The sequence below is a fragment of the Papaver somniferum genome, chromosome 7 (genome assembly GCF_003573695.1).
Source record: "Papaver somniferum cultivar HN1 chromosome 7, ASM357369v1, whole genome shotgun sequence".
Classification (NCBI taxonomy): domain Eukaryota; kingdom Viridiplantae; phylum Streptophyta; class Magnoliopsida; order Ranunculales; family Papaveraceae; genus Papaver; species Papaver somniferum.
Genome location: NC_039364.1, coordinates 23468410 through 23491783, shown reverse-complemented (window position 1 = coordinate 23491783; position 23374 = coordinate 23468410). Strand labels below are relative to the sequence as shown.

At 36.7% G+C, this 23374-nt stretch overlaps 1 protein-coding gene and 1 long non-coding RNA gene across 6 annotated transcripts; both read left to right on the top strand.

Moving 5' to 3' along the window:
* Positions 1–3322, top strand: LOC113296707 (galacturonosyltransferase 8-like). The gene is made up of 3 exons (XM_026545024.1): positions 1–347; positions 427–1641; positions 2678–3322. Exons 1-3 carry the CDS (start codon positions 186–188, stop codon positions 2951–2953), a joined length of 1653 nt encoding a protein of 550 aa, XP_026400809.1. The 5' UTR covers positions 1–185; the 3' UTR covers positions 2954–3322.
* A 2767-nt stretch (positions 3323–6089) lies between these two features.
* On the top strand, positions 6090–16017 carry LOC113296705. Of its 5 annotated transcripts, none has more exons than XR_003333105.1 (5): positions 6090–6693; positions 7987–9141; positions 9234–9575; positions 10123–11792; positions 12755–16017. It is a non-coding gene; the product is annotated as an uncharacterized LOC113296705 (long non-coding RNA). The 5 variants fall into 5 exon arrangements; XR_003333102.1 differs by adding an exon at positions 6957–7134 and having other exon boundaries at positions 9234–11792; XR_003333103.1 differs by adding an exon at positions 6957–7134 and having other exon boundaries at positions 7957–9141; positions 9234–11792.
* The last annotated feature ends 7357 nt before the right edge of the window (positions 16018–23374 follow it).

The following is a 23374-nucleotide window of genomic DNA, read 5'->3' as shown; positions in this document are numbered from 1 at the left end:
ACTCGGCCGAAAACGACTCATCTCACTCACTTTTCGTTGTACTTCACTCCGTCTCTCTCTTCTTCTTCACTGGACAAAAAATGTATCCCCATACTATTTATTTCTACTAGTACTCTCTTCTCTTCTTCTTCTTCTTCTTCATTTCTCTTCTACTCTCTGTACTTACTACCGCTAATCAATCAATCATGGCGACCTCAATCCGCAGCCGAGGAGGCGGAGGAGGAGGAAGAATTACACCCTACAAATCTCTATTCTTCGTCTCCGCCATTGCCATCTCATTCTTCTTCTTCGCTTTCTTCGTTTTTACTTCTGATGATGCTGATGATTCTACTCCAGATCTCAATACAGTAAGCTTCAGAACTTTCTGTACATTTTTTGTTCTTTTTTTTGATAGAATTTGTGAATTTATTTTGTGTGTTTTTTTAGGGTTTTGGATCGACTAGAAGATCTGTACTGGCAATGAAATCAGATCCGTTGAAGCAAAGATTGGATCAGATAAAAAAACAAGCTGAAGATCATAAATCACTTGTTCTAGCTTACGCTTCTTATGCAAGGAGATCAAAACTTGAGAGTTCTAAACTAGTTAGGGTTTTTGCTGATCTTGCTCGTAATTATACAGATCTTATTACTAATTATAAATCGCTATCTGAATCTGATTCGGTTTCCATGGATGAGTCTGTTCTTCGTCAATTCGAAAAAGATGTGAAACTGAGGATTAAGGATACTAGACAAGTGATTGCTGATGCCAAAGAGTCTTTTGATAGAGAGCTTAAGATTCAGAAATTGAAAGATACGATTTTCGCTGTTAATGAACAATTAACTAAGGTGAAGAAACAAGGAGCTTTTTCGAGTTTGATTGCTGCTAAATCGATTCCGAAGAATCTGCATTGTCTTACTATGAAATTGATGGAAGAACTTATTGCGAATCCGGAGAAGTATGCAGATGAGGATAAGTCTCCCGAATTAGAAGACCCGAGTTTGTATCATTATGCGATTTTCTCTGATAATGTGATTGCAGCGTCTGTTGTTGTTAATTCAGCAGTGAAGAATTCGAAGGAGCCTTTTAAACATGTGTTTCATGTTGTTACTGATAAAATGAATCTCGGTGCAATGAAAGTTATGTTTAAAATGAGGCAGTACAATGGAGCTCATTTTGAGGTTAAAGCACTAGAAGATTATACGTTTTTGAATTCTTCGTATGTTCCTGTATTGAAACAACTTGAATCTGCAAATTTACAGAAGTTTTACTTTGAGAATAAGCTTGAGAATGCAACAAAAGATACCTCAAATATGAAGTTTAGAAACCCCAAGTATTTGTCAATGTTGAATCATGTGAGGTTTTACTTGCCGGAAATGTATCCAAAGTTGCATAGAATTCTCTTCTTGGACGATGATATTGTGGTTCAGAGGGATTTAACCGGGTTGTGGGATATAGATATGGATGGTAAAGTGAACGGTGCAGTAGAGACATGTTTCGGGTCGTTTCATCGTTATGCGCAGTATATGAATTTCTCTCATCCTTTGATTAAGGAAAATTTTAGTCCAAAAGCTTGTGCATGGGCTTATGGGATGAATTTCTTCGACCTTGATGCTTGGAGGAAGGAGAAGTGTACTGAACAGTACCATTACTGGCAGACCCTGGTAAGATTTTGTTCTCTGAATTTTCGAGCATTATGACTGGTTTTTGTACATTTTTGTTTCTCTTACTTTGATCCTTCTCGTATAGGATAACATCAAACATTTGTTAGATTCAATGTAGGTGTCTAGGAAATATCCAATTTTTTGTTTCAGCCTTTTGTTGACCATATAAAAACATGAGAATCAGTTTGGATCAATTATTACCTCCATAAATATCGAGAGATTTAGACGTATTAATCCAAGTAGCCAACAAGCAACAGTTTCCAATTTTGTATGTGCCTAAGTCTAAATCACATGAAGGTAGGACCTAGTAATAAATCTCCAGCATTACAACTGCTTTTCATTCAAATTTTTTCTCTTACTTCTCGTATAGGATATCGTCAAACATTTGTTAGAATGTTTCGTTCAAGCCTTTTTGGTGACCATATAAAACATGAGAAACAGTATGGATCAATTATAACCTCCATAAATATTAAGATATTCAGTTGTAGTCATCCAAGTAGCCAACAAGCAACAGTGTTGATCACTATATGGCCCAAGTCTTTTGTGTTAGGATGAGGTAGGACCTATCAGTAACTCTCTTGATTAGTATCATTAGACATGATTAGTATCTGGAAATGTAAACATTAATATGTTCCTGCATCAATTAGACATGAAGAACTTGCCACCATTATGTCCAGTTTTGTTAGGGGTTTGTTTTTGTTACTGGCAGGGCTAACATTACTGCATTCATGAGCTGCCCACTGTCTTTATGTTTTTCACTATGTTAGATTTAGTGACACTTAAAGCCAGTACAAGCAACTTGCGTTTTCTAGTTCTCCACAGTCGAGAAAACTTGGAAGAAGTTTATATGCGTGCATATGTTATCTAAACTTATTTGCATACAATGAAATAAATTATTTGATTCTTGAGTATTCCACATGCGTTTGAAATGATAGATTTGGAATGGATGATTTATCAATTTTTTACAATGGTTATATGATATCGAGCATTTCATTCATCAGTTTATTTAACCAATCATGCAAATTACATTTTGCAGAATGAAAATCGAACCTTGTGGAAATTGGGAACTTTACCTCCTGGCTTAATCACATTTTACTCCACAACGAAGCCGCTGGACAAAACTTGGCATGTCCTTGGGCTTGGTTATAATCCAAGCATAAGCATGGACGAGATTCGAAATGCTGCTGTTGTTCACTTCAATGGAAACATGAAACCATGGCTAGATATTGCAATCCCACAGTTCCGGCCACTTTGGACAAAGTATGTCGACTATGAAATGGAATTCGTCCAACAATGCAATTTTGGTCTTTAGAGTAGGGGTAATTGTTTATAAGTTGAAGCCTCTATTTTGACAACCAGAAAAGCATGAGCGTGGCCAGAGCCTTCAGAGCCGTTTTATAGACTAAGCCAGCTAGGCTATTTTCCTAGAGCCTTGTTGGGGGCCAAAAATTGATTTTCTTTTTTAATAGTTTGTTTGTTCTTCTTCATTATATAGCTAGTGCTCTTACGTAGTAGTCTACCACTGTTTTTGTTGATAGTCTATCTAGCTGTTATTGAAAGCCGTTTGTTTTCTAAGCATTCCCGTTCCAGCTAGCCATTACTTTACATATGTATACCTTTATGTAATAAGAACATTAAAATTCACTGCTTTACGATAATTTTCTTCAAACTAATTTGAATATATCCCCCCCCTCCCTAGTATATTCATACAAAGTTTGATGAATATAGCTATGCCACTAACAGAAGATCAAAATTTAATAAATTCCGCTTGGATACATTACACCCATAGTCATTTTCTTGAGTAACTTTTGTTCTACTCAAAATTTAATATACATTACACCCATAGTCATTTTCTTGAGTAACTTTTGTTCTACGCCACCTTTGCACTTTTGAAAACAGTAAAAAATCCTAAAAGTGAGCTCTGAAAAATATTATAATTATCCGTCCGTCATTCCATGACTCGTAAATCAAGCAATAAACATACCTATTCCTAGCATCTATAACACCTTAACTCAAATTTTAGGTGTTACACTTGTGGATAAAAATGAGAAGTATTTTGGCTCTCCTCTAATTATTGGAAATTTAAAGTTAAAGCTTTTGAAGACATTCAGATTGCTTTTGAGAGATAATTAGGTAACTGGCAAGGAACAACTATGCATCAAGCAGGAAGAACTACTATGGTGAAAGCAGTTCTCAATACTATACCAACTTATCAAATGAGTACTTTTAAGATGCCAAAGAAACTGCTCAATAAATTAGACACCATACAAAGTAAATTCTGGCGGGGGTCCAAAACTAATACAGGTGTTAACCTAATAGCATGGCAGAACATGTGCTTATCTAAAGATCTAGGTGGTCTTGCTTTTTAGAGATCTTGAGATGTTAAATCACGCCCCACTTACAAAGCTTGCATGGAGAATTTATCATGAAGTAGACCAGTTGCTGGGGAAAATACTTAAAGCTAAATACTACAGGAATGAAGGTTTTGTTCATCTTAGTTTTGAAAAAATAAAATAATTCTTCTTAGGTCTGGAAAGGCATTAAACTTGGGCTATCCATTCTACAACATCATCATTGCATTGGAGTCAACAATGGTAAGTCCACTAAAATCTGGATGGACAAGTGGATTTTAGGCTTAAGCTACATAGTTGAACCGATTGATCCCTCTGATCTTCAATATGTTTTTGATAGTGAGCTCTTTATCACTAACACAAACTCCTGGAATATCCCTCTGCTGCATACTCTTTTCACTCCATATATGTTGAGAAAATCAGGAATATGAAGCTCTCTCGGGATGAAGAAGACATCGTAAGATGGACTCCTTGTAAAGATTGTAACTTCACAGTAAAGAGTGCCTATAATAAACTTTTGGAAAGGAGAGTTCAAAATCAAGTTTCCATCAATTGAGTACCTAAAGCAGTTTGGAAAGTTTTATGGAAAATGAAGCTCCCTCATATCAAGTTGTTTACTTGGAAATGCCTCAAGGATGCTATACCAACCAGACAAAGATTACCTCAGTATAATCACTCTATTGAGTGTCATTGCAGCATATGTCAGCATGCAGAAGAGTCGTTGTTTCATCTTCTTCTCACATGTAACCATGCAAATGCAGTATGGAGGGCTATGAATATCAACATTGATCAAGTTATTAACAATTGCCAGTCTGTCAGAGATTGGATCATTTCACGGTTCCTTAATGTCTGGAATACTAGTATTGAGGAAATTGAGAAGTGGAGGAACACACTAATGGTTGTTTGCTGGATCAAATGGAAAGAAATATGTGAACGCATCTTCCCGGACAAAGTTCTAAACCCTACTAATATTGTTACTAGAATTCAAGTTCATTAGTTGAAATTTAGTCAAACTATGCACCATAACAATGATCTTAATTAGTAGTTCTGACACCTTAGGAAATAGAATTTAGTCCCATATTGTTTCCTCCATCACTAATGAACCTACTATTTTTGTGGATGCTTCTTTTGATCATTTGACTAACAATTGTGGCATTGGTACGATGTTGTTTTCTTCTGCAGGTGTCGTTCAAGGATTCAAAGGAACTTATGCAGCTAGAGTAATGGATCCAAAGGCAGAGGAGTGCATGGATATTTTAGAAGCTTTGAGTTGGATGAAGGCTATGAAACTTAACAAGATTAACATAATAGATGATGCAGTTAATGTAGTAAACTCCATCAATATGGATACTCTTTCTATCAGATGGGAGAATAGAAAGTTAATTAGAGAGATCAAAACAATTTTAAGTTCTTTTAATTATTGGAAAATAACTCATCTAAATAGAGTTGGTAATAATCTAGCAAATTCCATCTCTAAGAAAGTGATAAGAGAAAAATTATTTGTTGAGGAAACCCATAATGTTTCTGAATGTTTAGAAACTTTTATAGGCAGACATATTATTCCTCCATCCATTAATAAAATTTCTTTTGTTACAAAAAAAAAAAAAAACGGTGCAGAAAATTTTGAGTAGTCGGATCCGACAACCGTCAAGTGTAGTAATCCAAATGATGAATATGCAATTCATAATATACGAACATTCAATTTATCTCCACCATTTCTGGTAAGCTGTTTGAATGTGCATCTTTTCTAAATCGAACATGTCTCCACATTTACTAGTGAAACCGCGTGGGCAATGCGCTTGCCTCGACGACTACACATTCCAAAATTTGTGCGATTCTACATATCCATTTACAAAAAAATAAATAAGTTGAGCAACAAAAGTATCCTAAGCTTGAAATTTTTGCATTTAAATTTTAAGAAGAAAATTAAAAGAAGATCCCCAGATGACTTATCGATGGATTATCATCTCCAATATAGAAAAATAAAAATCTATCTCCCCTCCTTTCAATGACAACAACAATAATGAAAAGTCAAAGTATTAACTAAGATCAACCGTGGATCTCCTAACTTTAAAATAGAACCGTCAAATAAGAGAATATTCCATAAAAGATTTCTGTCACGGAAAAGAATTTTGTACTTTTTTTTTCGTTACTATTACATCTCTCGAAAATACGCTCCATCTTTTCTTTCTATATTTCTTCTATCATCCTTAAATCTGTCGTAAAACCTAATAAATCTGGGGACAAATATCTATCTCAGTTATTCTTTCTACCAGAAACAAAAAGGAACAACCCCAAAATTCGCCTCTTCTTTCTCGATTTCCATCTTCTCCGCCAAAATCGAAATGTCTCTTTATCCTTATCAATTTCCCACCATAAACTTCGAATAATCTTTACTTAATTTCGACTTTAAACTCAGAGTTATGATTTGATTGAACATTTAACCATCATCATCTAACCTGTAACCCTAAATTCAAAATTGGGTGAATCGATTGAATCACTTTAGAATTGGGTGAAGTATTCTCAGCAAATACTTCCTGATAAGTTGGGGTGAATTGGGTTAATAATCTTCTCTTCAGGTAAATGCCTAATCAAAATAAATCTAAAAATACCCTTATCTTTCTTTCTAGGGTTTCCATCTCCCTTCTTGGAGGAAGGTAAGAGGTCTCTAATCTTGGTGCATGCAGAATTATCAATTAAGGTTTGTTGTTGAGTGTCTTTTTCCTGACTTTGATTTGTTGATATTAATTGCATTATGTTATTGTTGATTTCTTATAATGTTTTTTCCCCATTTTTCATCAATGAGTTATGATATTAATACGATGTTAAAGAATCATTGCGTATTTGGTACGAGATTGTGAATAGATTTACTTTTTTCTTAACCTTTGTTATAACTCTTTTACCTGTTTGTGCAAATGCCCAACAAAATACCATTTTTTAACTTCAATTAATTTATGTAAAAAGACGGATTCAACGCAAGATGACATATGTGGAAGCCCAAGACTTATTGAGCTGCAAGATAAGAAAAAACAATTGTGGCGTGCTCAAAACAAATCAAAACAAAAGGAAATAACCGAACAAGCGTTCAATGAAAAACGACGTATTGCTTATCAAAATCGGAAGACAAGAATGGATGAAGCCGGTACGAGTTATAAGTTTATTGATTCAATAATGCTCAACACATAACCATAAGCAAGGATTTTAAAACATAAGCTTATCATATATAGATTTTTTACATGTGAAACAAGTGTCTAACTTACGTGGAGCACATAAAGCAGAATCAACATTGATTCCTCGCCGAAGCCCAAGATTTATTGGATGCGAAAACATATCAGAATCGTTGGATCAATGTAATTTTGTACTTAGCATATTTATTTGCTAAACTTAGTTGGTTGATAAAATCCTACACTGGATTGGTCAGTGGATTAGTCTACTATTGGTCAGTGAAACATAGGCAACCCATAGTCCTAAAAAAAACTGAACAAGTAAAAAAAGTGTCTTAGTTTGGTCGATGCATCCAATATTTTCATTTAGATAACCCTCTAGATACACTGAAGAGGTTGGGATATGACATGAATATGCCTCCTACCGAATGACGTCTGCTCACATAAATCGGGTGGGGAGTGTGGATACACTAGATGGTCCCAGTCCCAGTATTTGTTAGCTTTGAATGGATGTCCATCCCCAGGAATTGTAATAAGAACTAAGCTCATCCTCATTCCTTTTAATAGCAAGCAGTTCCCAAGTAAATTAATATGAATTGAAATATAATACGCATGGAATGACTCAACCATAAATTTTCTTTTACTCTCATTAAAATCTTTGACCACATAAAGGATTGTAAAATGAGTAACTTCTGATTCATACTGAACTAAGACTCCAGTTCCTTTTTTTTCTTCCCGTATATAACACTTTTCAAAGAATATATATTAGTTAATAACTCTCAATCCTTGGTTCTGATCAGATTTACATATATTGTTATGGAACTCTGTAGTTCGGAGATGAAACATGTCGGAAGAACAACTGGCATATGAACGAGAGAGGAACCGTATTCGAGAAAGAACCCGTCGGATAAATAAGACGGAAGAGCAGAGGTAGATCCTCCAAGGAAAAGCTAAATCTTCCCTCAACATCTATAGGCGACAATAATCACCACATATTAGAAGAACAGCTGGCCAGTGAACGAGAAAGAAAATGTCTTCGGCAAAGAACCCGTCGTCAAAATATGAAAGAGGATCAGAGGTCGATCGAATAGAAGGGTGATCGTAATCGATACATAGCCGCCAAATAAAATATGAACCTTCCTTCATCATCATCAAGCAATACTTCGTCAGACTTATTTGAACATGTTATGCATGAACATGTGCAGGCATAAGTTGAGAGACTTATCGGTCGCATCTCAACAGTAGGAATGAATACTAGCGAAGGGTACATGGAGTTGGGGCCTCAACACAGAGGTAAGTTGTATGTACTTGGATTTTTCTATTGTATATATAATGCAATTCAATTGGGGTGCGTCTCGATTACAACACGGCTAATTAGAAGGAGGGAGCGTATATATATCGAGCTCAAGCTACTATGTATCATAAAATCGGTAGCCTCATTCCAGAACCAAGCGATATACCAAGGTTCTTACAGATGTACATCTATGATACCGAACATGAATTGGAGAATCGGTTGAAGGAACAACAGTTTGATGCCAAGAAAAACAAGGGTAAGGAACATGAACAAGAGCCATCCGAAACATAATAACCCCTGAACAGAGAAGTGCTCGCTATATTGAAAGGAATGTTGAATAGAAACAACCCATATGTGCATGTAATTCGTCAAATTTTGCAAGGTAATGGCTACTGGGATGTTCGTCTACACATAATGGAGAAAACAACATTTCGTATGAAACATGCCAACATCACCATAAGTAGCAGCTGTATTGGTTGGGGGAAATGAACCGAGTGAAGTGCTTCCTAGAGATATCATTGTTCAAACAAAATCTGGGAAACTTCTGAATGTTCCCGACACAACGTGTTTTTATGATCCATTACAATATTCTTTACGACATCTTTATGGAAGTTTTGGCTGGGATTTGACGATATTCAGCGATAGTACAAGAAGGATAAGTTGTCGAGCATACTATGCGTATATGCTATAGGTAAAGTTAATTTACTATTCGTATGTGAATTCTTAAGATTTAATATTTCGACAACTTATATGTTTTCTAACAAAAACACCAAATGTCATTAGATTCGAGAAAACCAGCAGTCGATTTTGTTACATGGTGGGAAACTACTGGAACAGTACGTGGTTGACAATTATGTAAAGATTTCTACGATACAGTTGAGATGGGTTCGAGATAATCAGAGAACAATCCCAGATGATTGGTACTCAGGCGTTCTTGACGCAATAGATTCGAATAGAAGTAACAAAAAGCTTTACCGAACTACTTTCATCCCTTTTGCATCGCTCAATATAGAAATGATATGAAAGGAAATATAAGAAAAAAAATTCCTACTCTTTCTAAGACACATAAATAACAGTTAGAACAACTTAAACAATTGAAAGTACATCCAATAGTCTTCCATTTGGGTAAGAATCATAATCGCCTCCATAAGTGACATTTCACTAGTACTCTACATATTAGATGTATGTGATCATCCTTGATATGATGCATGTAATGAAGTGTTGTTTCTTTCGGTGTTTTAGTGCAACAATTATGTATAAAGTAACTCATTAGCAATAAAACAATAATGACTTCACTAAGGAATATGATGATTAAGTTTCTCTGTGTAGTTTCTGTTTTGGAAATACCAATGGTTCCATATCTAGGTTCCCTGATTCAAATGCTCAGATACTAGCACTGGAGCATCTCTGTAAATCAATGAGGAACCGTTCTACTTTACATACAATGTAAAGATACATGAGAACAAACCCGGAAAATATATACTGACATCTTTGTTTTTTTTTATCGAGATTTCGTCTTAACTTATGTTTAAATATATGCTGACATCTTTGTTTTGTTATTGAGATTTCGTCCTAACTTATGTTTAAATGGTTTGTGTCCCTGACATATCTGTTTTTTTGTTATGATTTTATGTTAAATTATGTTTGAATGTTTTGTTTGGGAACTTTGCAGATGATACAGGACAATGGGTTATTCTACCTCCTACTTACACGGGAAGTCCACGTGATATGCATCAAAGATATCACGACGGTATGGCATTGGTTCAAAAGTACAGAAAACTTGATTTGTATATAACCATTACGTGTAATACTAATTGGTAAGATATCCAGAGAGAACTAAAACTAGGGCAACATGCACATGACATGCCATATCTGACGACGAGGGTGTTTCATTCTAAATTTGAAGAATTGAAGGTAGATTTGTTCACTAAAGGGGTTCTTGGAAAATTCGTTGCACATGTTCATGTTATTGTATTTCAGAAGAGAGGTCTTACACACGCACACATTCTTATCATCCCGCACGAGAAAAACAAACTACGTAGCCCATATGACTACGATAGGATTGTTCGAGCAGAAATACCAGATGAGAAAGTTGAACCAGAGTTGTATGCTTCTATCCTCAAACATATGTTACATACGCCATGTGCTTTGTCTGCTGATAGCGTCTGTAAGAAGGATGGGAAGTGCAAGAAATTTTTTCCAAGACAGTTTGCAGCGGAAACTCTAGAAGGCCAAGAATCGTATCCAGTCTATAGAAGACATGACGATGGTAGAGCAATGACACCCGCCAATGAAAAAGTTATGAATAACAACTGGGTTGTTCTGTATAATTCGTGTCTCTTAAAGAAGTATGACTTTCATATCAATATGGAAGTTTGTTCGAGTGTGCAATATGTGAAGTATCTGTACAAATATGTTTGGAAAGGGGTTGATCGTTTTTATGGAGTTTCAAGAGAGAAAGAGGCGGATGATGAGATCAAAAAATTTGTAAATGCTCGTTGGATTTTCCAGAAAGAAGCTCTTTAGCGAATATACATGTATCAAATGAATAAGATTTATCCTCTGTCCTTTCGTTACAATTACACTTAAAGGATCGGCAAAATATTCTACTTCCTGAAAGAAGTACTGTGAGAGATGTGATACGGCGGGAAAAGGCCTCCCATACTCAAATGACTGAGTTTGTTTAAGAAGAACCAAGAAGATGAGTTTGCAAGAACTCTTCTCTACAAGGAATTTTCCAAACACTACATATGGGATAAGCCAATAAAGCAATGGAAAGGACGGCAATGCAACAACAAATTCATCGGTAGAGTTGACATTTTTTTCTACCCGCAGCGAAAATTATCATTTAATACTTCTTTTGAATAATATTAGAGGGACAACTTCTTTCGAAGACTTGCTAAAGGTGGGAGTTAATACGTTTTCCACGTATAAATAAGTAGCACAACATTTGTGTCTGTTAGAAAGTGACACTCCCATCCGTGACACACTTATCGAAGCCGTACAAGTAGAGATGCCTTGGTCTTTAAGAAGTCTTTTCTGCATGTTGTTAGACCTTTGCAACACCACAAGATTTTGTGAATTGCGGGATGAATTTTCCCCTCCATGATTGAAGATCACTACCAGTTCAACATAGAAACAGGGGCAATCAATCTTATTTTACGGGATCTAAGGTATGTTCTCGACGAAAAATTAATGGTCACATATAAGCTCCCACCAATCACTAAAGACATAGGAATTGCAAGAGTAAACGAGTTGGTGTCTGAGGAATTCAGAATTCCAGTTTTTTCAGAAGATCTCTATTGGTATGCTAAACGCTTACCAGAAACATGCTTTTGATAGGTAAATCTTTCCTAGAACTTTACGTATTTATTTGTATTGTTGTTTCGCTTTTATTGAGTTAGATCCACCAGTCAGTCATTGTTAGATTATATTTTGACTTATAATAGAATCTGACTTCAGGTACTAGTCTAACCTAAGTATAGGAATTTGACGTCATTCAAACCATGATATAATTCCATTGTTCATAGTCGTTTTGTTGTACAAAATTTTCTTCCTTTTTTTTCAGTTCGTATTTGAGCATGTTCTAATTCCATTGTCAAGAAAAGTAGTATAGAAAGATTACTTAACAACTATTTCAAAAACCACATTAGGTCCAACGAACCACCAAAGTGCTAGGAATCGTTGAAATAGTTATGTAAAGTTATAGGGAAATATTAGGTCACCAGGATATATCGTCTGCCGTCACTTATTTCATGTATTCATTTAATGCCAAGTGCTACTACTGGATGGGTTTCCGAATTGGTGTAGCGCCATTCGTGACAGTTCTTTATTTTATTCTCTCAATTCTAATTTCCTCCAACGCTCGTTAAGAACACAGAAATTTTGAAATGCAAGTTTGTAAAAAAAATGGTTTGGATGCTTGAACCTTTTCTCATTTTCGTGTTGTTATACAGAAAAAATGCATGTTGTGAATTGACAGAGGTATGAACAACCTTTATAACTTCATGAGTATCACATTTTTCATCTACAATAATATTTTTTTGGTTGTTTTGTATAGTATAATCTCACTCTTCAAATGTTAATCTTTGCTGATCGGTCTACATCCATCAATACTTCTCTTGACGCTGCTATTGTTATTGTTAGCTTTTGTTTGTTTGTTTTTATCTCAGTGTTGTCCTCTTAGTTTTCCACTAAACAATCTATTCAAAGAACAAGTAGTCACCATGATTATCTTTAACGGGAACATCTCTCTCGATTTTCTTCGTATGGATTGATGAATAATTGCTTTATCTTATATGCAGGATAGTGAATTCCGTTAAAACGGGAGAGAAATCTATATTCTTCATTAATAGTACAGGTGGTTCAGGGAAAACGTTTCTTTATAAGGCGATATTGGCTAAGTTACGAAGTGAAAGACGTATTGCAATTACAAATGCGACATCAGGGACTGCTATAACCATGATGCCAGGTGAGAGGACGACCCATTCCAGATTTAAGATACCCGTATCGGAAAACTCAACTGATACATGCAATATAAGCACAAAAGACCATTTGGAAGATTTCATTCGGAAAGCCGATCTGGGACGAAGCAACGATGGAAAACCGATATGCATTTTAAGCTCTAGACATAACGTTAAGAGGCTTGACCGAAGTTGAATTTCCATTTGGAGGGAAGATCTTGGTTTAAGGTGGGGATTTCCGTCAAGTGTTTCAAGTGATTGAGCACGACACACGAGCACAGAAAATTAGTGCATGCTTAACAAACACAAAATTTTGTAAAGATGTTAAGGTAATTTGTTTAAAAGAGAACATGCGCGCGTTCAAGGATAGACTAGCTTATCAGAATTCTTGCTACAGATTGGAGATGGGACTCAACTATATGTCATGGATGACATTATAAAACTTCACATGACATTGTAATGAAGTGGGAAGGTGAGCAATCTGTTGAAAGATTAATTGATGAGGTTTTTCCAGAGCTTGAAAAGAATGCAAGTGATAAAGGTTACATGAGTCAAAGGGTATTGATAACTCCCAAGAATGATACCTTTGAAAAGCTCGATCAAAAGTATTAGCATCTTTATATGAGATGAGGTAGTTTATCATTCCTTTGACATGGCTCAAGATGACCTTCACAATTTTTGGACCGAAGATTTTTTGAATAGTATTGCTCCAGGTGGATTGCCCCCTCACAGGCTTATACTCAAGATAGGTGCTCCAATAACTATATTGACGAACCTTGATCCCAGTTATGGTCTTTGCAACAACACGAGGTTACTATGTAGAGGTCTCTATAAAAACTTCATTGATGCAGAGATCGTTACCGGTAGTTTTTCGGGGCATAGTCTTGATTCCATGGATATCCATGGAACCTCCCAAAGAGGTGATACTCCCATTCAAGTTAGTCCGCAAGAAATTTCCAGTTCGTGCAGGTTTTACCCTCACAATAAACAATGCACATGGGAAGACAATACCACATATTAGTGTTTATCTATCAGAACCAGTGTTTAGTCACGAACAACTATATCTTGCTTTGTCCAAGGGAGTTTCGAGAACTACAACAAAAGTGTTAGTTAGAGTTCTTCTTGATGTCTCTGGAACATATACTAAAAATATTATTGTAGTACCTAAAATTGGTGAGAGGATAAAGTGGAATTCTAGAGTTTCTGAAAGTAATTTACGGGAGGTTGAGCACGAACATTCTTCGCCTAAACCACGCACAGTGGCCGTTCAAAGGATGCTTCAGTCATAGGGAAGAAGGCTTAGGGATGGTCTTAGGGAGGAAAGCAGATGAAGAGAGAGAGAGCAGAGAACAAGTTATTGCTCTAAGAGGTTATGAGAAAGTTGTGTGTTAGCTTGGAGAAATACAAGACCTATTTATAGTTGAATTCTCTAATCTCAGGTCGGCGAAGATAGGGATTACTTGTCATGCGAAGAATTTCTCTCGTCTCTTTAGGAATAGATAGATATAAACTAGGTTGAGTTTATCTCAATATTCCACCGCCTTTACTCTCTTATGCGATGAGAAATAAGCCGGATATTTCTCACACGTTCCGTAGACCACCAGGTCAAAACCCTAATTGATATCCCCCCATTTTTGTGAAGCCGAGTCAGCCTTTGTAATGATGTGTTAAGAGAGAGAAATATTCTTTATAGCCGATTTGGCCAAGATAGAGAGATATTCTCTGATTTGTGATAATGATTAGGATGAGTCACGTGAAAATACATGGAACGCCTCAGAAATCGTGTGTAGAGTGTGAGAGAAGCTGATATTGAGATCTCTCTCTCCATGGCCGGTCACATATGTCACGTGGAGATTGTATTATTGCTTGTGGGTCCCTTTGTTGAGCATGGGGAGATCAAGAAAGCTTATCCACGTTTTTGGATAGACATGTACAGTTCAGGCCCAATTTACTAGCCGTGAGTATGTTTGATACGCTGATAAATAGGCTTGAGCCCTAGGTGAGGCTTGTGCCTGAGTTTTATGTATGTATAAAACTCTTCATACGAGATGGTTCAGTTCGGATGAGGCCGTATGGGGTTTGTATAATACACCTGAAGTTGTGAGAGCTTTAGCGGATGCGACTGAGGCTGACAGAGGTTAAGACGACGCAACTGAGACTGTCAAAGGTTTAGCCGATGCAAGTGAGGCTGGCATAGATTTGGACGAAGGGTTTGAGGCCGTGTGATATTTGGCCGACGGGTTAGAGTCTGTTCGATACTTGGCAAACACGATGTAATCTCTCCGATCAGGTGAGACATGTTTAGGAGAGAAAAGAAGTATTGCACGCCTGATAATGTCTTCACGAGACTTCGGATCACTTGTCTTTGACCAACGTATCTTGCAGGGATGTGTTAGGAATCAATTGTGTCTGTATTTATGGGGCCGACATGACCAGTGTATCTCGGAAGGATGTTTCTAGGAGTCTGTCGAAAGGGCCCAGAGGCAGAATAACCAGTGTATCTCGCAGGGATGCCCTAGAAATTATTCGAGTCAGATCCTAGAGTAGTGTATCTCGCGATGATCTACTAGGAATTATCCCTTGATCTCAAATAGGATGAGTTGTGCTTACATGAGGCATGTATGTCTCCGCTCTGGGTCATAAGTCCGCCGTGGATGTTTTTACGCATATACAGAGCCTACCTGACCTGTATTATATCGTGGGGATGTATACTAGGAGTCATGGCATCACAATCATTTGCGTCTCGCAAAGACATGCTGGAATTGTGGTTGTTCAGGTTCATAAGTTTTCCGGAGACGTTTTACGCTTTATAGAACCTACTGACCAGCAGTATCTCGTCGAGGATGTGCGCTAGGAATCACGACCAATAGTGTCTCTCGGGGACGTATATTAGAAATCTTGGTTATGGGTTCCTTGAGAGCCAAGGGTTTAGTCTCTCCCGTGAGAGTTGAGTTTTGTCCCATGATCTTGAAATGACACTTTTTCCCCTTATCCAAATTTCACCATCTACAGTTGTATTCCAAGGTGTTCTCAGGTTATCTGATATTGTTGAGTGATATGCTATTGACAATTAAGTTCCAAATAATATTTTTCTTTTTATTTTACTTTGGTAATTTGAAGGTATAAAATTCGAAAATCCGAAATACGTATGAGAAAAAGATTATTGTTCGCCGACGTGCAACACACGTGCATTCCACTTGTAGAACTTAGTTTATTTTCCCGAATTCTTTGGTAGTGACAACATGTGCATGAAGCGTATGAAAGTTCAAAACCTCATCTCACTTGTGAAACTTAGCTTCGTTCACCGAGACACATGTCTGATGTCTCTGGTTATCAAAGGGGAATAAAAACAAAACAGATGTCCCCAAAACGTCACCACATGTTTCGCCTCTACTTGGTTTTCCTAAAGCAGCAAGGTAATGTCGTAAAACCCCAATTCTAAAGTGTGTCATCGTCTTTTCCCCAACGGCTCATACTCTGTCTTTAACCTTTGAATGGATACCGAGATCAACCTGGATTATTTATTTTTTTTACCTGTTGCACTCATACTGACACCGTCACCACTGGTTGGGTACCTAACTGAGTGAAAACATGAAGGGAAAATTCGAGAATATGATTTGATAAATCTTCCACATAGACTTGTAGAGATGAGATGCTCTATTTACATACTCTTATATTTAGGTTTATAGTATACAATTTAAAAAACAATTTCAATATAAAAAAATAACTATTTGTAACTTAAGCAGTAATATTTTGTGAAGAACTAGACTCAGTTGTTGAGTTGTTGTTGTGGTCTTCTGAAATAGTCAGCCGAGAGATTGTAAGAAGTCTGGTGCAACTATCCTTGACACTCCCCCTCAAGTTGAGTTGGAGTTTGCGAATGTTCAACTTGTCCCGAATGAACTGAAATCTTGGTGAAGTTAAGCCCTTGGTGAATATATCATCAAGTTGGTCCTTGGAGGAGATAAACTTGACTTGAATCTCTTTGCTGGCAACCCTTTCTCGAACAAAATGGTAGTCGATTTATATATGCTTGGTTCGTGCATGGAAGACATGGTTTGTTATAAGATATGTTGCCCCCAAATTGTCACACCACATCATAAGTATTGAAGCTATTATCCTAGCTCTTTTATCAACGACTATATCCAAATAAGTTCTGAGGTTGCCATCGCCACACCTCTGTATTCCGTTTCAGTGTTGGATTTTAATATGGTCTTCTGCTTACATGCACTCCATGATATAAGATTTCCACCGAGGTAGATACATTAGCCACTAGTGGAACGTCGATCTTCCAAGTTTCCTGCCCAATATGCATCTGTGTATGCATGTAGAATGCTGTTAGAGTTTTCTTTCAGAGACAAACCATATCCCACTATACTTTTTAAATACCGCAGAATGCGTTTGATTAAGTCCCAAATGCACAACATACGGATCATGCATAAATTGGCAAGCCTTGTTGACATCCACAGAAACATCTGATCGCTGTCGTATGCGTCAAAAATAATATTACTTTCTCACAACTTAAAATATAAAATATAGCAAGGGTAAGAAAGGATCGTTCCCACAGAGAGGATCTAGGTTGTCAAGTTGTTTCGGTTTCCTATATAAACAAGGGGGATTTCTGATTTTATGTAAAGGAAAATAAACTAAAAGCAAATAATGAAATAAACAAGCAAATCAATAAGATGAAGATATTGGTCAAGGATTAGTTTTCATTCACAAACATGAATTTGTAACAATAACTAGAATTGATAATTAATCTCAACTTTTATCAAAAGTCCTATAATACCTTGATAGCAAGAATATCCCGCTAATTTCCTTTTGTCATCAACAAACACATTAAAAGATGCGAAAGTGAATTCTTCATAGAAAGCAACCTAAAGTGTAAAAGCACAATTAAGTTTAACTCTCTAAGAGCACTAAGTTCTACGAAATAAGACTAATCAAAGCAAACGAACGTGTAAAAGCACTAATCCGTTTTAACAAAGGTTATGATCCACTTGTGACTACTAGGATGTATCACTACAAGCAATACTCACAATTATGCTACTTGCAATCAGGAATTATCACTTTTGCGTACAATAACCCTAATCTAGCAATATAGATGAAAACTAATTTAATCGATTCGCGACTCGACTAAACATGCATTCAAATCATATAACAATATTAAAAGTGAATCATAATCAACAAAATATGGAGAAAAAACTAATTCATTGCATAAATATCATGACTGGAACTCTAACTTATTCCTTAACCAAAAGAGAATTATCTAAACATGTGAGTGGAATTCATAACAAGAAGGAAAAGAAAACATATAATGTTTCTAAACCCTAGGAAAAAAAAATAAGAGAAGATTCCAAGAGATGTCTCCCATCGGATCGGTAGAGCTCTTTATATGAATAGCCTTTGTTGTGTTGTCCGGCCAATTTTCAAATCTAGGTAAGCCCATCGCCAAAATCAGTTTCTCACAGCCCACTGAGTCAAGCCCAGTCAAAACAGGTCCATGACTTGATATGCCAGTGAAACTGACAAGCAAACTTACCCTGAGCTAGCACCCCATACTTCCGCCAATAAGCATCTCCTTCCCTGCATATTCATCCAAACATTTTTCACTGAAATTGTTCATTGCAGCAATCATTCTCTGCACCACATTTTAGACGCAATAACATCTCCTATTTACAACACCAGCTCACGCCATTCATCCATTGCTTTGGCTGCATTTTCTTGTTCACTGCAGCACCAATTTTCTGCAGCTGCAACTCCCAGTTCGATTCTCTGCTGCCACAAACAGATTCTTCCTTCTCAGTGCCAGTGATATCAGCTTACAATTGCACATTATAATCCCTTTACCAGCACCACCATCTCATGACTCAGCTGCAACACATTCTGCAATTTCAGTTCTTGAATTTCTCCTTCTCGCCGTGACACCAACACACACAATCAGCTCCATTCAGTCCATGCTCTTTTTAATCTTCATTGCCTTCTACAGCCTTGTTTTTTCCATAGCATCATCAGTTCCTCATCTGCGGCCGAGCTCAAATATCTAGCTCATACATATGCAGCTCATGGAAACACAAAATTTGTCACTTCCCTACCCGCTTCAGTTCATCGCCATACTCCAACAACTCCGTCCTTCATTTGCAGCTCGTTGCAATACCAAACCAAGACCTACAACCATCCATCTACCTTGATTTCAGCTGGCATCTGCTCAGACATCGATTCCATCAGTACAACACCACCAGGACCTTCAACTCCATTTCATTACAGCATCACCAATAGTTCAGTTTCAACTTCAGCAACACAACAACACCTGCAACTTCAATTTACAGACTGCAACATCACTAAAGCATAACCTCAAGCCCTCAAGCCAACAGTTCACTTTTCTTTGTCGCTAAGCCATTTCTTAGCTTATCTCATTTAACACCGCACAACAGCATCATATCCATTGCACACTAGTTCACAAACCCCATCATCTGCGCCTCTATACCACTGTAACTTCCTTGCTCAGCTCATTAATACCAGAACCTAACTGCAGTCCAGCTGCACGGGCTCATTCTGCAATTTCCATATCTCAGCAGCTTCACTCATCCCTTCATTCGAACCACAACAACTTCCCTCCATAGCTCAGCCATATACATTTCCTTAAGCTGCAACCATAACTTCACTTGCACATCATTCTGAAATTCATAAACTTCAGAACTTCAGTTCATTCTTAAGCAGCATCGATTCCACTCGTATCTTCTTTTCAATTCCATGGGTCCCTGCAATACCCTTTGCCACAAACCCCAGAGCCATCTTCTACCGCAACTGAAATGAACATCACAGGACCCCTGTAGCTTCAAAATTGCTCCTCAACTTCCATTTTCGATTCACAAGCTCAGGCCTCAAACAAACCCATTCCTGCTTGCCAAATCCAGAACCAATTACTGTCTTGTTCTTCAATTGTAGCTCATATACCAGCAGCAAAACACAAAATTCTTCAGTTATAGAAACCCCCACTTCAATTCAATCATCATCCTCTTCCGTACTTCCATTTCAGGCAAAACCCGTTCATAAATTCATCCCAACAACCACAAAATACGACATCTCCTTCCAATTCTCCATCTCAATCATCTTTCCACCTACAGCAGCCACAGATTCACTTCTACAAACCCTAACTCTTCCTGATCAGTTCTTTGTTCTGTTTTACTTCTCAGATTCAATCTCGACTAAGAAACAACACCGGCTGTAACCCATATTTCCTCCTTGTTTGATTTCTGTCTTCAATAGCTCACAAGAATAATTCCTCTCTCCCTGTCTCTGATCAGTCATGGTGCCGCCTCAAAGTTTCAGGCGGAGAAGGAGAGATAACGGCTAATGATGAAAGAAATAATATCTTCTCTGAATTCTACGTTTGGTGTAGGAAATAAAATTACTCCAGACACCCACTCATCAGATAAGGGTTTCCCATATTTCATTTGGCTTGTTTGTTTCACAGAACTGATAATTCATTCTTTACTCTTTTGTTGCATAACCTTCGCTGGTTCCAGTACCACTCGCCAGTGAATTGATCTTCTTTTCCCTTTTCCCTCTAAATGGACTTTTTCACCTTCTTCTACTCACAATGACTCCGAAGTACCTATAACACTCAAAAGCAAATATAAGATACATAATTCACACGAAAACTTGCAAGAAAGCATGAACAATAGATAAATATTAAGGCGTTTACAACACCTATCAAATTCCCCCATACTTAGACTTTGCTAGTCCTCGAACAAATCAAACAAAACAATTCTAAAACATACATACAACTCCGTGTCGGTTTACTAGAGATATACCCACAAAACCTACTTTTCCAACTTACTAGTTCTCCGTAATGATAGCATCCAACGCGCTAAGAAGACATAAAGATTCTGCACACTAGTCATAAGAAGTTAGACACATAAATGAACACAATCTCATCCTTAAAAGTTGAGAGAGAAATAACCATCCCTTATCGAAAGAAATTCGGGTTCAGAGTGATCAAAAGTCTCGACTCTGCCTCGCAAGAAAGGGTTTTATGAAGTGCTCTCAATAATAAATAGCTTTTTATGGGTCACACATGTATCCAGGTAGGAATGAAAAGATAATCCTGCGACACCTTGAATGGTAGGAACGCAAAAACCCTCCGAATTGTTTTGAAAACCCACATCTTTTATCATTTTTTTAAAACCCCTTTTAATGACGATCTCAAGAAAGGAAATAAACCACTTAACGAAGATGGGAATATGATTACTTACCTCGTTATCCGTTCGACGTGCAGTTAGCACCACTCTCACAACATCCATAGAAACGTCTTCGGTCTTCAATCCTTGTCTTCATCTTCGTCTTCGGTCTTCAACTCTTGATTATGAAATCTTGAACTTCGTAGAATCTTGACAATGTAACTCTTTCCTCTAATTCCTTGTTGCTTGAAACCTCATTATGTATATTTCTTCTTCCATTGGCTTTATTGAATGAATACAAAACCAAAAACGAAATAAACAAACCAAAATATGATGCGATGATTTTTTTTTCCTTTTTTTTTTAACATGCAAGATAAATAAAGTAAATACAAAATGAAAATAAACAAAATATGAAAACCAATGATGAACCTAATAAAAATTTTCTCTTGTCTTTTTATTTTTTTTTTTATTTTTTTTTTGAGAAGGGACCTAGTATAATGATGATCATGTCCCAAGTTTTTTTTTTATTATTTTTTTTAGACATGAGAAAATAATACAAAATAAAGATAAAATAAAAATGCAAGTACAAAGGCCATGGTGTAAGTACTTTACCGCTCGATTCTTCACAACTTGTATGTCTCGATATCATAAACTTCTTGAATTCTCATTTTGATAATATTCGCTCTTATACAATAGTCTTCAACTTGTAAAAATTCTGCTCCTTGTCTTGTTGTTTTACTTGAATCTGAAATCTGCTCATTTCTGTACCGTTGCTTGTAAACCTTGAACGTCTTCAACTTTCCTTCGACTTTGTGATGCTCCTCTTGTGGATGATGATAGTGTTTCTATGGACCTGTTGGTGTAGAGAGAGATAAAGTGGATGGTGCTAACTGTGAACAATATTACAAGTGGTATGTAAGTTAGCAATTTGATGTCACCATCATGATTGATAAAATAGCACTCAAGAGATCAAAATAGTGCTTCTATTGGTGGGAAATTGGGTAGCTCACCATTATACCCGGAGTTTACGTACGGTGACACACACTCTAAAAACACATATTTAGACAGGTACAAAGAATTGAAGGTCGGTGCCTCACATTATGTAACATGGGTAGTCTCCACTATAGTGGACCACAACTCTAATACCGAATTCAGTCTGCACCTAATTTTCCACTGGGATGGTTAAATCCAACTTTAACTCTCATACAAGTAAGAAACCCGATCATATTCTATGTCATCTCTAAGTTCAGTCACTCTTATGAGAATCTCGATGTAATCTTCGCGACGTGTATACTATGTGACTCTAAACTAAACACAAGTTGGAGTTTGTTTATCTATTTTACACAAAAGTTGAAAAAAATGAAAAATTTACAATGCAAATGCTTAACCACTCCCCCACACTTAAACTTTACATTGTCCTCAATGTAAATTGAATCGTCCAAAGAAAGTCAAGGTGGGAAATCTTATAATGATATGCGACAAGAAATCAGAAAAAGTAAATACGAGACAAGAAAAAGCTAAAAACAAGATAAGAAATAAATATAAGACAAGAAATACTCATCCTATGGGTTGCCTCCCATTTAGCGCTTGGTTTAAAGTCGTCAGCCCGACTTGTAAGACGAATTCCACATACACCAATAATCTAAAAAGTTGGGGATCCTTCTATGTAACCTATTTTGCAAATAGTAACTTCACACAAACATTAGTATAATAAATCAAAAGTAAAGCTATAGCCCAATAGAAGTTTCCCCCTCACTTATTCTTGTCCACACTTGGAAGTGTATAAAGAACATAAAATTCAGGAACTTCTATGGTTTCTTCTATGCAAACATTCATAATATGAGAATCAAATGTTTCTAATGGAGGAAATCGAGAAACAAAGTCATTCAACAATATTTTCGAAGCATATACATTCAAACCAACAAGAGGTAAATGAGAAGAAACAATATGCAAAGGGTTAGCCAAACCTTGCACAATCTCTTGTATCACATAATCCTCTCCATCCTTGAAAAACTCAAGTGAATTATTCACCTCTTTTATATCATGGTCCTCTATCAAACCTTGCAACCATTCTTCATCCGATTCTACCTTAACTAAAGTCTCGCCATTAACATCATCATTATAATCCTTTGCAAGATCAATTGTGTCTTCCACAATATTGGTCATATCGATATCATTCTCAACACACTCCTCTACGTTGTAAGGCACATACTCTTTTGCGGCTCCAAATTTCGCTATAAGGAACTTTTTAAGAAGACTCAAAAATGCATCATCCTCA